Source organism: Mauremys mutica, chromosome 11 (genome assembly GCF_020497125.1).
Source record: "Mauremys mutica isolate MM-2020 ecotype Southern chromosome 11, ASM2049712v1, whole genome shotgun sequence".
Classification (NCBI taxonomy): domain Eukaryota; kingdom Metazoa; phylum Chordata; order Testudines; family Geoemydidae; genus Mauremys; species Mauremys mutica.
In genome coordinates, this window is record NC_059082.1 from 11947603 (window position 1) to 11961622 (window position 14020).

At 45.2% G+C, this 14020-nt stretch overlaps 1 protein-coding gene across 6 annotated transcripts in view; it reads right to left on the minus strand.

Annotated features, from left to right (window-relative positions):
• Positions 1 to 14020, minus strand: part of CHD2 (chromodomain helicase DNA binding protein 2) — an 80916-nt gene that overhangs the window by 49850 nt on the left and 17046 nt on the right. For 3 of the 6 annotated variants that reach the window (XM_044978821.1, XM_044978820.1, XM_044978819.1), the window contains exons 3-4: positions 12671 to 12902; positions 7797 to 7883 (exon numbers count right to left, since the gene is read on the minus strand). In XM_044978821.1, the coding sequence (XP_044834756.1) occupies positions 7797 to 7883; positions 12671 to 12902 (319 nt within the window). Of the gene's footprint in view, positions 1 to 6598; positions 6722 to 7796; positions 7884 to 12670; positions 12903 to 14020 lie in introns of those variants that run through there. The other 3 variants (XM_044978823.1, XM_044978822.1, XM_044978824.1) reach the window with 2 other exon arrangements.

Consider the following 14020-nt stretch of genomic DNA (forward strand, 5'->3'; position numbering starts at 1 on the left):
AACTTATGTCAGGGTGCACTTCAAATGGCAAGTTTGAGTTATGAAGTCATGCACTGCTAGGGTCCTAGAGATAGTGACCACCATGGAAGAAAGATGATAGGCTGTGATGCTTCTGCTAAGAGTTCCTAGATTTGAAGGCTGAAAATCATTCCTCATGTGTGGGGGGGGTGGAAGGGTGTGACCCTGTATTCTTTGGTTAGTCAGAGCCAGATCTTGCTCTCTTTCAGGGCCCAGCATAAGGTACATCTATTTTCTCAGGCTTTTGACTGAAGACATGTTGGTGGAGAACATGTTTACAGTGTTGTCAGTGCTCATGGTTTTATCATGCGTCTCGTTACAGCTGTTTTTCTTGAAGGCCTGGGTCTTGGAGCCATGCAATTACATGAGAATCTTAACCTACGTGAAAATTTTCTTTTCTTTCTTTTTTTTTTTAATGAAAAAGGTTTGTAGCCCTGGTGTTTGCAGAGAAAAACCTTGAAAATGTGACCCCAACATGTCTTAAAGCTGCAAAAATCAGACAGCAATGAGAAAGAACCCTTTTTTAAGGAAAAAAAATATATATATCATGTGATTTGTAAGTCAATCTCATGAGTTTTTGAACACTTGGGGTTAGCAAAATTATGTTTAGTTCCATTCACAGGGCAGGCCATTGATCATTACAACTTGAGTGTTTTGTTATTTAAATTATGAATGTGAACCAAGTGTCTGATGGGCACATTTTAGGAATGTAAAAACAGTACAGTTAAGTTAAAACCATAAAGTTCTTGGTCCTCCAGTTCCCAGACAGAACCACGAAATCTTGTTTGGGAGAAAATAAAGGGAAAAAACTTTCTTTAAAAAGGTTATTCTGCTAGAATCATGTGTTTGTACCTTACTGTTCTTTACTCCCTCAACAAGACAGTGATTGAATGATTGAGAAAAAGCTGCATTCATGCTTCTTAATACACACACTCCAATACCCTGAAATCAAGTCACTCCTCATGATTAGCTCTTAGCTTGAGATGTATTCTCTGACTACTGCTGTAATACTTTTTTACCACGGTGTCATTAACTCAGAGGTAATGTAAAAAAAGACAACTTATTCACACATCAAACCCTATTTTATTTAATATGGTCCAGTCATATAAGCAGGCTATCAGATACAGGACACTCCCACATGAACAAACCGCCCCTTCTAGTGCACTTGACACACGCATATAAAACACAACGCACCCATATGGGGGCGGGGGGGACGACACAGAATCCAATGAGAAATTTCTCAGATCAGAAAGAGAAGCAAAGATTATTTGTTCTATGCATCTTGCTGATTTGTAATCTTCCTCTGGAAACTGCTATTTGCTGCAATATACAGACATATCAAAACTGACCATCGCTTTGGTTTGTCATTCAGAAAGGGCACGTCTGCTCTTCAAGCTGGGGCTGTAATTCCTAGTTCCAGGAGACATAACTAGCTTTGATCAAGTTAGCATGCTATAGATACAATATAGCCTCGGCAGCACAAGCAGTGGGAAGAGCTAGACACCACAAGAACATGCCTAGCATCTCAGTCAGAGTAATTTGTTAGTCTTTAAGGTGCCACAAGTACTCCTGTTTTTTTTGCGGATACAGACTAACACGGCTGCTACTCTGAAAACTATTAACACAGTTAAGCATACAAATTCGAGCAGAGCTAGTGCAGGTATGTCTCCTCGGGTTGGGAATTACACCCCTAGCTCGAAGTGCGGATACACCCAAAGATGGTGTCCATTGTTCAAATGCTGGCACTCCGATTTGCACCACCCACCCACCCAACCATACCATACCATACCAGCCCCACGAACTCTCGAGGATTAAGCCTTCCAGTGCAATAATTTTTTAAAACCTCCCGGGAGAGAACACCCAGCAAAGATCTACCTTCCCCTCTGAAACACTGATTTGGCCTCCATTATTTGGTTTGGGGAAGGCATGAGGGGATATTAATATTTCAGGTATACCCAATTTGGTGTACTATTTCTCATACCACAACCTGAGAGCCTACCAGGCAATGCTAATACGGTGCAGGCTGGAAGCTGCAAGGTGTTGAATCCTCCAGGGAGGTGTGAGCATCTGCAGCCTAGTGGAAACTGAGGGTATGTCTACACTACCTGCCGGATTGGCGGGTAGCGATTGATCTATCGGGGACTGATTTATCGCATGTAGTGTAGATGCGATAAATCGATCCCTGATCGCTCTCCCGTCGACAGCTGAACTCCAGCAGTGCGAGAGACGGAAGCAAAGTCGACAGGGGAGCCGCGGCCGTCGATCCAGCGCCGCGAGGACGCAAAGTAAGTAATTTTAATTCTATCTAAGATACGTCAACTTCAGCTACGCTATTCTCATAGCTGAAGTTGCGTATCTTAGATCGATTCCTCCTCCCACCCCCCAGTGTAGACCAGGCCTGAGTGTGCTCAACAGCTCTTGGGAGGTGCATAATCCAGCCCAATGTCACAATGCAGGGAACAACCAAACACAGCTTACAGTTCCCAAATACAAGAACTTAGTGAAACAACATAAGCTGGAATGTTCGTTCAGGAGACAGCTCATGAATGCTGGGAAATGCTCCACTTTCTTCCTATTCTTTTACTTCAATCTTTTTCCATTTTCCCTCTCATTGGTTTCTTTTCTTATTTGCACTGCATCCAACCGTTTGAAAAACCCTCCCTATGATCTGAGACAGTTTTATCTGTGACAGTATTTTGTAGTGAACTTGCATTTATGAACCCGTGCACTGTGCCATCTGACTACAAACAACTTAATATTAAAAACAAAACAAAAAACAATCTGGTAAACCAGGCTGATAAACATGATATCACCATATCATGGCAACAAAGTTTAAGCAGAATCCACCATGGATTTCAGTCCTGTCATTGCAGGAAGATGGATGAACTACTGCTGGATCTCTCTTCTCTATTATTTTGCCAAGATTAAAGCTTGGTTAAAACATTTATAGGATAGATTCCTGCCCTTCACTAGCTGTCTTTCCTTCTCACTCAACTATTTAAAGTATGCTGCAATTCCCACCACCCCAGGTTTGGGATCCTTTTCAAGCAACAGTTTTATCCCTTTCCTCACCATGTCTATTTTTTTTTGCTTCGTCTTTTGATAAAACACGAATAAAATGGGCTGAGTTTATTCTGTCAAACTCTAGCCACAGGAATTTGGGTTAGAAAAGGATCCAGTTTGGAAGAGAACAACAATACCATTTTTGGCACACAGTCTTTCTAAGGGTGTCTTCACAACCATCGTTAAAGTGGCCCCGGGGCAGTGCTTTAACGTGGCTGTGTAGTCGTAAAAAAAAAAACAACCCACCCCCACAAGGGGAGTAGCTCCCAGTGCTGGGCTGGTGCACTGTCTACACTGCCACTTTACAGCGCTGTAACTTGCAGATCTCCGGGGGGGGAGGGGGGCGCAGATATTCCACACCCTTGAGTGAGAAAGTTTCAGCGCTGTAAAGTGGCAGTGTAGACAAGGCCTAATAGTGGCTCCTCCTCTCTGCAAAGATCGCTCCTCTTCAGAATTCTGTACGCCTCCATTCTCCGCCCTGCCCTCTACCTATTCCCTTTCTCTGTAATCTTTTTGTTACCTATAAAGCTTAGTTACCATTCTTGCATAGATGATACTCAGCCCTGCCCGTCTGTCATTTCTTCCTGTCTTGACCAAATGAACTTCTAGCTTCACCTCAGCTACCTTGTCATGCTTTTCAAATATGCAATTGTTTTCTTGCCTAATGACCCCAACTTTACAGACTCAAGTACATGCAGACAGTTGCTACCTCCCATTTCAAACATACATAAAAATATATATATATAAGCATAAGCACATCCCTCACCCTCTAATTCTGCTAACTCCCCATTTGCTTCAGGGGACAGTTCAAAAACTCTCCAACCAGACTCTCAGACCGTAAGTGAGATTTTTCACCGCCACTCTGGCCTCCTTAGGTCAAGTCACAGGACAAGAGCTGCATAAGGGGACTCTAAAAACACCAGTTCTGGCTAAGAAAGAATTTCCCCAGTGCAGAAACCTTCTCTTATCGTCCCTCATCTGTCATATAAACCTGTTCTCGTTTTATAGTTGGTCTGCAAGATCTTTGGGGCGGGAACCGCACTTGTGATGTGTTTGTAAACAGGCTGTCCTCCGAGGACCACCAGAGTAGTAAGCATGTCAGAGTCAGAGCCGCACATGCAGAATTGCAGACAGTCTGGGCATCACAGCTGCCACAACAGACAGCGCCCCCAAGAGCCGCTTCAGCCACTGGAACAGCCCAGAATTCAATCATAAGCTCTCTGGGACTGGGACTGACTTTCTGTTCTATGTTTGTACAGCACCTAGCACATGAGGAGGTCTCCTAGGCACTACAATAATACAAATAATTAATAATAACGATGGCTTAAAACAACTCAGATCCCATTCCCCCGGGCTGCAAGTTCCACACTGCGCCCTTTAGCTCATCTAGCACTGGACTCTTTTACTTAATTTATTATTTATTGTTTTTCAGTAAGTGCCTTCTCCTCTGCTGCACCTACCAGATGGAACAGCCTCCCTCCTTCTGCCTCACTGACTCTCCCATCTCACGCACTTGTAAATTTCTCTCCCTCTGCTAGCATTTAACATTTACATCTCTAACTGTATTATAAAACTTTAATCTATTTTGAGACCTAGTGTTTGTATAAACACCACTATGCAAAATATAGCCAAATTCTATTTTTACCGTCCTCCTGCTGAGGATTACAGATCAGTAGCTTTGAAGCGATGGTCTTGTGGACCATCTGTGGTCGATGGAGCCCTTCCTGACAGCCCACAGAATAAAATACTTAGAACCAAGCAGCCTGCCATGGCCCATGAGAGAGTCTTTGGCTCACCTCAGACTATCAAAAAGTTTAAGAATCACTATGGTAGATCAGGTAACTACTGCAGATCATGTTTTAGATGGTAATTTCTTCTAGACAAGGATTTGTTCATTTTGGGTCTTGTACAGGCCCATGCACACTGTAAGAATTTAATAAATAATGAACAGCAACAATGCTCTCTACAGCTGATCATCATTCAGGCTTCCTACAGCTGATCATCATTCAGCCCCAGGTTCTGAAACCATCTAGCTTTGCTGTGGCTGTCCTTTTATGCTGCTCTCAAAATGCTGAGGAATCCAGATTGATGAAAAGGTAAATTTTTTCCTACTTGATTGAATATCCCACTAGATAGAATAGGAGTATCTGAACTTTAAAAACTAAAATACGTCAGAATTAATAAAATAATCAATTTCTTGAATTTAAAAAAAAAAATCAATGTATGTTGTGTGGTGGAACACGAGTTCTCTTCTTCATGATACAGGTGCTAAGAGTGCTCAGCTTTGCAGGCTCCTACCCATTCCAATCATGAGACAACTTTCTTACCGCAAAAGATGTCTGTTCGTCCATACTGATTTACTGAATGCTTTAGAATATTTTCAAAGGGCAACCGCTGTGAAATTCTCACTTCCCACTAGTATGACATACTGTTGTTCTGTTAAATACCAAGACAATACATGAGTGAGCACCGTTCTTGCTGCACACTGTCATGCAGTTTCAAAAGTCTCTAGTTCCTGGATGTTTTACTAGAAGTCTCTGCAAGACTGTTTAACGAACATACAAATCTTGTCTTTCACTTCCTGATCTTCTAGCCCAGATCAGTGTTATACCATCTCCAATGGCTGCTTAGTGACTTATGTGACACATATGTTTGATGGTCTCAGTCCAGTTCCCAGAGGACAGATGTTAGCAGCACAAAAACAACCCTGCCCAAACTGGCAGTCTCAGCACAGAATGACTGAACGGTCCCTAGAGACGGAACTTCCCTCTCAAGCAGATACGTCTTCCCGTAGGAGAACCGATGGGGAAGTTTGCAATGCTGCTGCCTGGGCTGTTCTTGTTCTGCGGTGAAAGGATGTGAGCCTGCAATGCTGCCTGATCAGTGCTTTTCACTAGAGCCACAACCACCATTTCAGGAAAGAAGGCAGATAAAAAGCGCCTTTACATTGTGTTGGAAACCCCAAACAGCAAGTAGGCAAAGCACATCATTGATGATGGGCTTGATCCCAGCAAGGTAACAACCACTCACTATGTGCAGAGCATCCTGAGCTCCCAGTGACTTCAGTGGGAGACTAGGATGCTCAGCACCATGCAGGATCAAGCCATAAATAAACTATCTTCCCCATCTCCCCCCTTAACTTTTTTGTCTCCAAAATCAAGACTTTCCATCTCCTCCTCATTGTGAGGCCCCGACGCTGCACTAGTGACCACGTCACACCCATCAGACTCTGCTGCAGATGGGAGTCGCCCTACAGGAACCAGTTGGCCCTGCTTTGAGGGGAAGGTATGGATTTGGATTTGATTGGGATTCTTTTGGAGGCGAGGGTGTGGGAGGGGGGCACTGAAGGTTTTGGGTTTTTTTGTTTTTTACAATATTGTGTGGTATAGCAAAGTTTTTACATCTTGGATTTTTTTTTAACTGTACCTTATATAGTAAGGAATTAAAGATATCGGAAAAGAAAACAACATTTGCAAAACCACGTAATATTGTAAAACAAAAAAAGGACGGGACTTACCTGAGCCCCCTACAGGGCACTCGGGTCTGCAGCGGAGATCTGTGATGGGTGTGACATCACCAGCATAGTGCATGCTGGGGGCATCGCACAGAGAGGCAGCCAGCGAGTCTGGACTTTGCGGAACTTGAAAAGGAAAACAAAAGCTAAGTCAATTATGTGCTAAATGCCCTTCTTACCTGCTGCTGCTATTCGGGGCATTCAGCACACCAGTCTGGAATTTTCTGAGTTTAGTTGCATGGTGCAGATCACATGATCCAGTGGATAAAGCACCGAACTAGGGGTCAGGAGATCTGGGTTCTATTCCCTGACTCACTGTATGACAGTGAAAGTAATTTAGGCCAAAATTTTCAAACCTCGGTACCTAATTGTTAGGTGTCTAAACCCATATATAAGCACCTACCCCTACAGTGGCCTGATTTTCAGAAGATTCTAAAGGGATCTACAGGTGCCTTGCCCCTCTGAAAAAATCAGGCTGCTCACTTTAGGCCCCCTAACTTTGAACATTTCAGCCTGACCCTCTCTGTGTTTCAGTTTCCCCATCTGTAAAACAGGGAGATGGATGCTTAGCCTCCTTGGAGATCTGCAGATGTGTAGATATAAACAAGCACAGCAGCTAACGTCTCCATTTCTGTAGTATGTTTTGATGGCTGGAATCATTTAAAGTTTTGGCTGCCAGACGCTAACAAACTCATGTTTCGTTGTCCCTCGCATTACATTCAAATGTAAGATTTTCCCCAATACTCAACCAAAAATAAATAAATAAATAAATTGATGGCTCATAAAGCTGAACTCACACACACAAACACACTAATCACTGCGATCCACTCCAGGACATAGAGCAAAGACTGTTTTATTGTTGTAAGGTGTTTCTGGGAAGTTTCCTTTATGGTTTTTACATGGACTCCCTCTCTCTGATCCATGTTTCTACAACAGAGCATCACTTGCATTAGGCCCCACTGCAGCAATCAGATCCATGCATGGAGCCCTTAATGGCATTGCAGAGTCCAGTGACTCCACAAGCATCTGTCCAAGTGGATCCGACTGCAGGATTGGGACCTTAATTTGCGAAATCCAGCTTCCACAAATCTGCCTTGAACTCAGTGTTTAAAAGGTGACACAGATCAGAACTGCCTCTGTTTTGTGTTATTTTTTTAATTTTAAATATTCCCTCATCTCATCTTTTTTTTTTTTTTCTTACCTCTTCTTTTATATTAAATCGCGATGGTTCTTGTCTGCTTCGGTTTGATCTCCTAACCCCATAAACATCAGGATATTCTTCCCACATCTGCAAAATAAACAGACCATCAGCAGGCCTGCTTCACCCCAATTATTGCTATCATTTTAGAGAAGTTTAAGAATGAACTTCTGATGAATCAGTATGGCATCGGTATGGGGCTTTGGGGGGGGGGGGGGGGGATGGTTAGGTAAGTTATGGAAACTTATGAAACATGACTGAAAGGATCATGGATCATTTTTGACTATATGCCTAGCAATGTTTTATAACATCAGCAGTCTCCCACTATATTTATTATATGGAGTTTTCCCTCCCCCTAGCTACAAAAAACTTCGAGGTTTATTTATGCTGTAGAAGGACAGGTATTTGAATACCCAGTCTCTCCAAGTGTCCCTGTTGGAATACAAAAAAGGAAACGAAGAAGGAATAACTCTCCCTTTTCATATGAATGAACAGCTATTTATTTCAGCTAGAGAGACTAAAAGCTTTTTTAAATTCCCCATTCCGTTTACATTAGACTTGTGGCAATGCTCAGTACTTCTCCCCATGCAAGAAACTCTACAGCAGAGGTCCCCAAACTGTGGGGGCAGGGAGGGGCACGCAGCAGGGCCCGGACCACCCAGCCCCGCCCCCAGCCATGACCCTGACTCCCGGCCACCGACTGCAGCTCTATTCTTGCCCCCAACCCCAGCTGCAGCCCCAGTCTCGGCCTCCCGGAGGGATGAGGCACCAACAGGTGTAAGGGGGGACATGACCCTGAAATAACTGGGTACCACTGCTCTACAGGGTCAAGAGGACAAATCTCTCTAACCAGAAGCACCTGCCCCCATTTCTCCCTTAGGGAAAACCCCATTGGGCTAACTGAACAGCTCAACGACATGTGGGTCACCTCAGCTATCCAGAAAGCCTGGTAGATCTGTGTAGGGTTGTATTCCAATCTAGAGGCTAACTGGATCTTGCAGGGCCCAGGGAGAAGGACTCTTGTAGCGCTAGGAATTCCACCCACTCTTGCAGGTCTGTGCTAATGGAATTCAGCTGGACTTCTGATTGCCTGAAAGCAGGTGACCGTCATTATCCTGACAGCTCATCACAGCATTTATAGAGTACTGACTGCCTCTAAAGCCCCCTCTAGAGCGTTTAACTGAGTTTGTAAACAGCTAGGAACATCGGTGGCTCTGGACACGGCTGGCATCACACATAATGTGGTAAATTATACCAGTTCATGGTGAATTGCTCTTGCCAGAGGCCCTAAGCTGCCAAATTGTCTTCCTGTAACCGGTGTGAAACACTGGGTTTCTGCAATGTAAATGGATTCCCCCTACCATGCCTGCATAATTATTTGGCCAATCCCTCCTCTCAGCATTCTGTGACATAGGATGTCCCATAACGCATATACTGCTGGTGCTAGTCTGTGCACATATCCTCCAAGGTACTCTATCCACTATAAAGTCAGATGGCATACCTGCCCACATCATCCTGGAATGCACTGTGGCTCATAGGCACCGACTCCATGGGTGCTCTGGGGGCTGGAGCACCCACAGGGAAAAATTAGTGGGTGCTCTGCACCCACCGGCAGCCAAGCTCCCCCTCCTCACCTCCTTCTCCCCCCCCACCCCCCCCGAGTATGCTGCATCCCTGCTCCTCTCCCTCCCAGCACTTCCCACCTCCCGCACTCCTCCCCGCCACCTAACAGCTGTTTGGCGGAGCTTAGGACTTTCTAGGAGGGAGGGGGAGGAGCGGGGACACGCGGTGCTCAGGGGAGGAGGCGGAGAAGAGGCAGGGCAGTGGTGGGGTGGGAAGAGGCAGGGTGGGGCAGGGACTTTGGGGAAAGGGTGGAATGGGGGTGGGGCGAGGGCAGTGCAGGGGCGGGGCGAGGTGGGTCAAGCACCCATCATGCAGAGGAGAAGTCGGCGCCTATGCAGTGGTTACACACGGTTACTGGTACAGGTAGTACTCCAAGAACCATGTTGCTGTAACCATGTCAAATAAGAGTTTTGCAAACTGCTTACAAAAGTATGGTCTATTATACTTGTGTGGCCAGGCCCTTAGGAGGAGAAGGGAGACAAGAACTACAACCTGAGGGGAGGTGTATGTACAGATATGTGGATCACATGGGACACTAATATTGGTGAGTACTTTCCCTCTAAGCTGCGCGGCCGCGCAGCAGCCTATTAAGCAACGCACAGGCACTCAGGGCCATGGCGGGGAGAGAGCCTCTCCCCCAGCCCCAGACCTGCCTCCACATTGGTGCACATAAAATTCAGTCCGCACGTGCGTGGGAAAAATTAGCGGGAACACTGTTGGTGAGACACCTGAAGCCAGAATGGACAGAGACAAACCTCAAGAATTAGTAATTTTGTAAATAATCTCACCACCTGTGTTTACATGCTCCTGCTTAGTCTAATTTGTCAACCTCTTATTGCCTGATTAGACTTTATCCCCATTTTATGGTCTTCTAAAGATATTCACCTCCATCCCACAAGTCTCCTTAAAAGCACTGGCAAGAGAAGGATACCTGAACACACTAACAGATACAAAAGTGACACCTGGAATGAAGGCATGATGAATGCAGGACGGTCACCAGCACTGGGGTTCTGCTACATTTACAAGTAGTTATGAAGAAACACTACAAAGGAGAGGTTTCTTGTAGAAAATATACCTATTGGACATACACATACCCAGAAATAAATCAGAAGCCTGTTCAATCACTTTCCTATTGATACAAAAAAACGAAGGAAAAAAATCCCATTCAAATTTCCTTCTCTCTTAAATAGCAAGGGTTTTCAGAGCAGGGACCGACTCCCCCATCTGTTTGCACAGTGCCAACACAATGGGGCCCAATTCTGACTCAGGTCTCGCTGGTCATAGCTGTAATGTGAATACAGTATGACAAAAATTCATTGCACTGGTTAGTCCAGCGGATGTAATTCCAATAGCCCCAAACAGCTACACCCAGCAGAGGCAGGAAGCAAAATGTCCACTATTACAGGAATTAAGGAAGATGGGCACCTTCCTCATTTGAAAGTGCCTCAATCTGTTCCATGTCTTGTTTATGTTATTTGGAATCCTGTATATGGATCTGGTTTTTTCTCAGATATGTTTTAATGTTCATCTTCTAAAGATGTGCTGCTAAGAGTCCATAAAGGAAGAGACATAACTTCCTTTGGCCCCCACTAAACAACAATAAAACAGAAAGTTAAGTTTTGTGTTACTGTTACTGCTTTAAAAAATACATCCATCCTTGACACCCTTAACATGCGAGGCTGAACTAAAACCTGAGCAGACAGCATAATGGTTCTCAGGCAGCTGAGGTGGAACATCCATTGTGAACAATTAAAATGCACGGTTTCTCTCCCTGCAGGCACTTGAAGCGTTTAGGCTTCAGGCACTGCGCTTCCCCAAGACCCAGCAAACAAAGTAGCTTTCTCCAAGAACTGACTTACTTGAATGTGTTGTATTTGGACCTCGCCATCTGGGCCTTCAAACCACAAATGGCAGTAATAATGCAGTCATACAGCACAAAATGTATAGACTGGTTAGGCTGACCTGACTTCTTTTCTGTAAGTCCGCTACATTTGCTGGGTTTCCACACCCTAAATTTAGTGGGGCACGGGGCCCCCTGGGGGGCCACAAGCAGGTTTCCGGGGTTCCGCCAAGCAGGGCCAGCATTAGACTTGCTGGGGCCCATGGCAGAAAGCCGAAGCCCCAAGGAATGGGGCTGAAGCCCGAGGCCCTGAGCCCTGCCACCCGGGGCTGAAGCTGAAGCCTGTGCAACTTACCTTCACAGGGCCCCCTGTGGCCTGGGGCCCCAGGCAGTTGCCATGCTTGCTACCTCCTCACGCTGGTCCTGGCTTTTATATGCAGAAAAACGGTTGTTATGGGACAAGCGGGACATGGAGTATTTATAGCATGTTGGGGGAGCCTCAGAAATAAAAAGGTTGAGAACCCCTGCCCTAACGGACACCCTCCCTCTTTTTCCCCCGCTCACTCTCCACTGCTTTTGACTATTGAGACTGCAAATTATCAGATTATTGCTTAAAAAATGAGAACCCAGATAAATCTGCTGTTTTACAGTCCTGGCTGAATCCACCTCAGGATAAACAACTTACTCCAATCATGAGTTCTCAACCAGGGGGGCACAACATCAGGGTGAGTACACCAACAGGTGTCAGGGAATTGCCATCCCCCGCCCTTCCTGTATGGCTAAATGGGAGAAGGACGCAGTCTACACCTGAGAGGGATCAGCTGGAAGGAGGAAGGCCCAATACGGAAAAGGCTGAGTACTACAGACCCAGAGGAATTAGGCAACAGGAAATCCACTTCCTTTTAGACCCACAATGATGGAATTAAAATAGTGAGCTGAGGGGCAACGTGGCACCCATGAATGCTGGACATAGGTTCCCATCTTTGGGCACATGCCACTAGGAAGCTTTACTACTTTTACCTACGAGGGGGAGCCAGATGAAATAATGAAACCTTTTTACTGACAGTTCATGTCTGCCTCCTTCATTTTGTCAGTCAGCCCTGTCACTACCTATCCCAGCCGCAAAGCATAAATCTCAAGCTGTCACACAGTGACATAGTCACGCGGAATCTCCTATTTGCATATATCACACAAGCTGGCTGAGATATACATGGAGTGACTGACAAGATGACCAAGGAAGCCAACATCAGGGGGGCGGCTTTTTCTGAGAGGGTTTAGAGAAGGCTGGCAAAGTGGCCTGGAGGCCAACAACAGTTTTGCTAGTGTACTGCTCTCTAGTCCTTCATTCTGGGCAAGGGTTTGACAGTGCCTGGTTATAGATACATGGCTAGTTAAGAAGTGACAGGGACAATACCTTTTTTACATCTGCTATCCTTTCCTTCTTGCTGGCTGGTTTTTCTTTGGTTTCAGGTGGGGTCTGCTGGGATTTCGAACCTGTTGACTCGCTTTCAGATTCAGACTGGCTTTCGGAGGACTCTGAGCTGCTGTTTGTCTCACTGCCATGCTCACTGCCCTGTTCGCTCCCCTGCTCGCTTTCAGATTGGCTTGCAGAGTCGGAGCCAGAGGCCTCTTCAGATGCTGAGTGACTAATGGTAAAGAAAGAAGGAATTAATTTTAACTGCACTACGATGGCTAAGAAATAACCTCTGAGAAAACCTTAGCTGTATCCAAGGTACAATACTAGGCACATTTTTAAAAGCTTAACTAGGGGTGTAAATTCCCATGTCTAACAAGAATATTCTGCCACATCAGAGTCACATCCAGATGCAATTGCTCTCCCAGTGGAGGACACACATTTGGTACACGAGGGAAGCGGATGGACTTCAGGTCACTATCCAGTACCTACCTCTGGTCAACTAAAGCACCACGGACGGGCTGCCGAAAGAACAGCTTCAAGGCTGCCTCTGGGAAGCCCACTCTCATTGTAAGGACTTGTTCTGCTCAGAGCAAGATGGAGCATGGCATGCTGGGACATGCAGTCTCCATGGCTCACACCACCAGATTAAAAATGAGTGTGGGCACGAGCTCTGGTATAGAACTCCATCCCTTTCCAATTTAGCAGCCAAATTAGGACCATACCAGATCAGATCAGTGCTCCACCTGGTCTAGTATTCCACCTCGGAGAGGGGCCAGTACCAGATGCTTCAGTGGTAATAATAAGATACGCCCCAGAAAAAGCAAGTTCAACTGTGGAGTGGTGGAAAGGCATTTTTATATGTGGTTGGCTGGCTGAATTCTTGTTGAAATGGTTACATTACTGCTGCTGGGATTTCACTTACTGTGTTATTAAAAACGTTAGGGAGCCTAGAACAGATGTCTTTTTATTGTTTTTAATCAAATCAAACAGCAAGAGGGAATCCGTGTCTGCTCTAAATGGGAGCATCTGATTTTCTTAGATTCAAAGGGGCTTTTCATCGGGCATGTGAGTTTAACTACAGATACCAAGTGTTTCCATACATTTCATTCATACATGATTTGTAGTGCCAGGAGTATCCGAAGGGAGAGAATAGAGGTCATGCTGTATTAAAAATCCAACAATACACATATTGCCACCAGAGGCCTCACATGGCAGTGCCCATCTCTCCTAGAGCTAGTAGCAGGCATCATATTTTTGTTTCATTTTCCATTTCCCCAGCCTCTCAAACCTCAACCCACTTGCAACCCAACCAACGAGGAAGAGAAACTCATTACAGAACAGCAGATT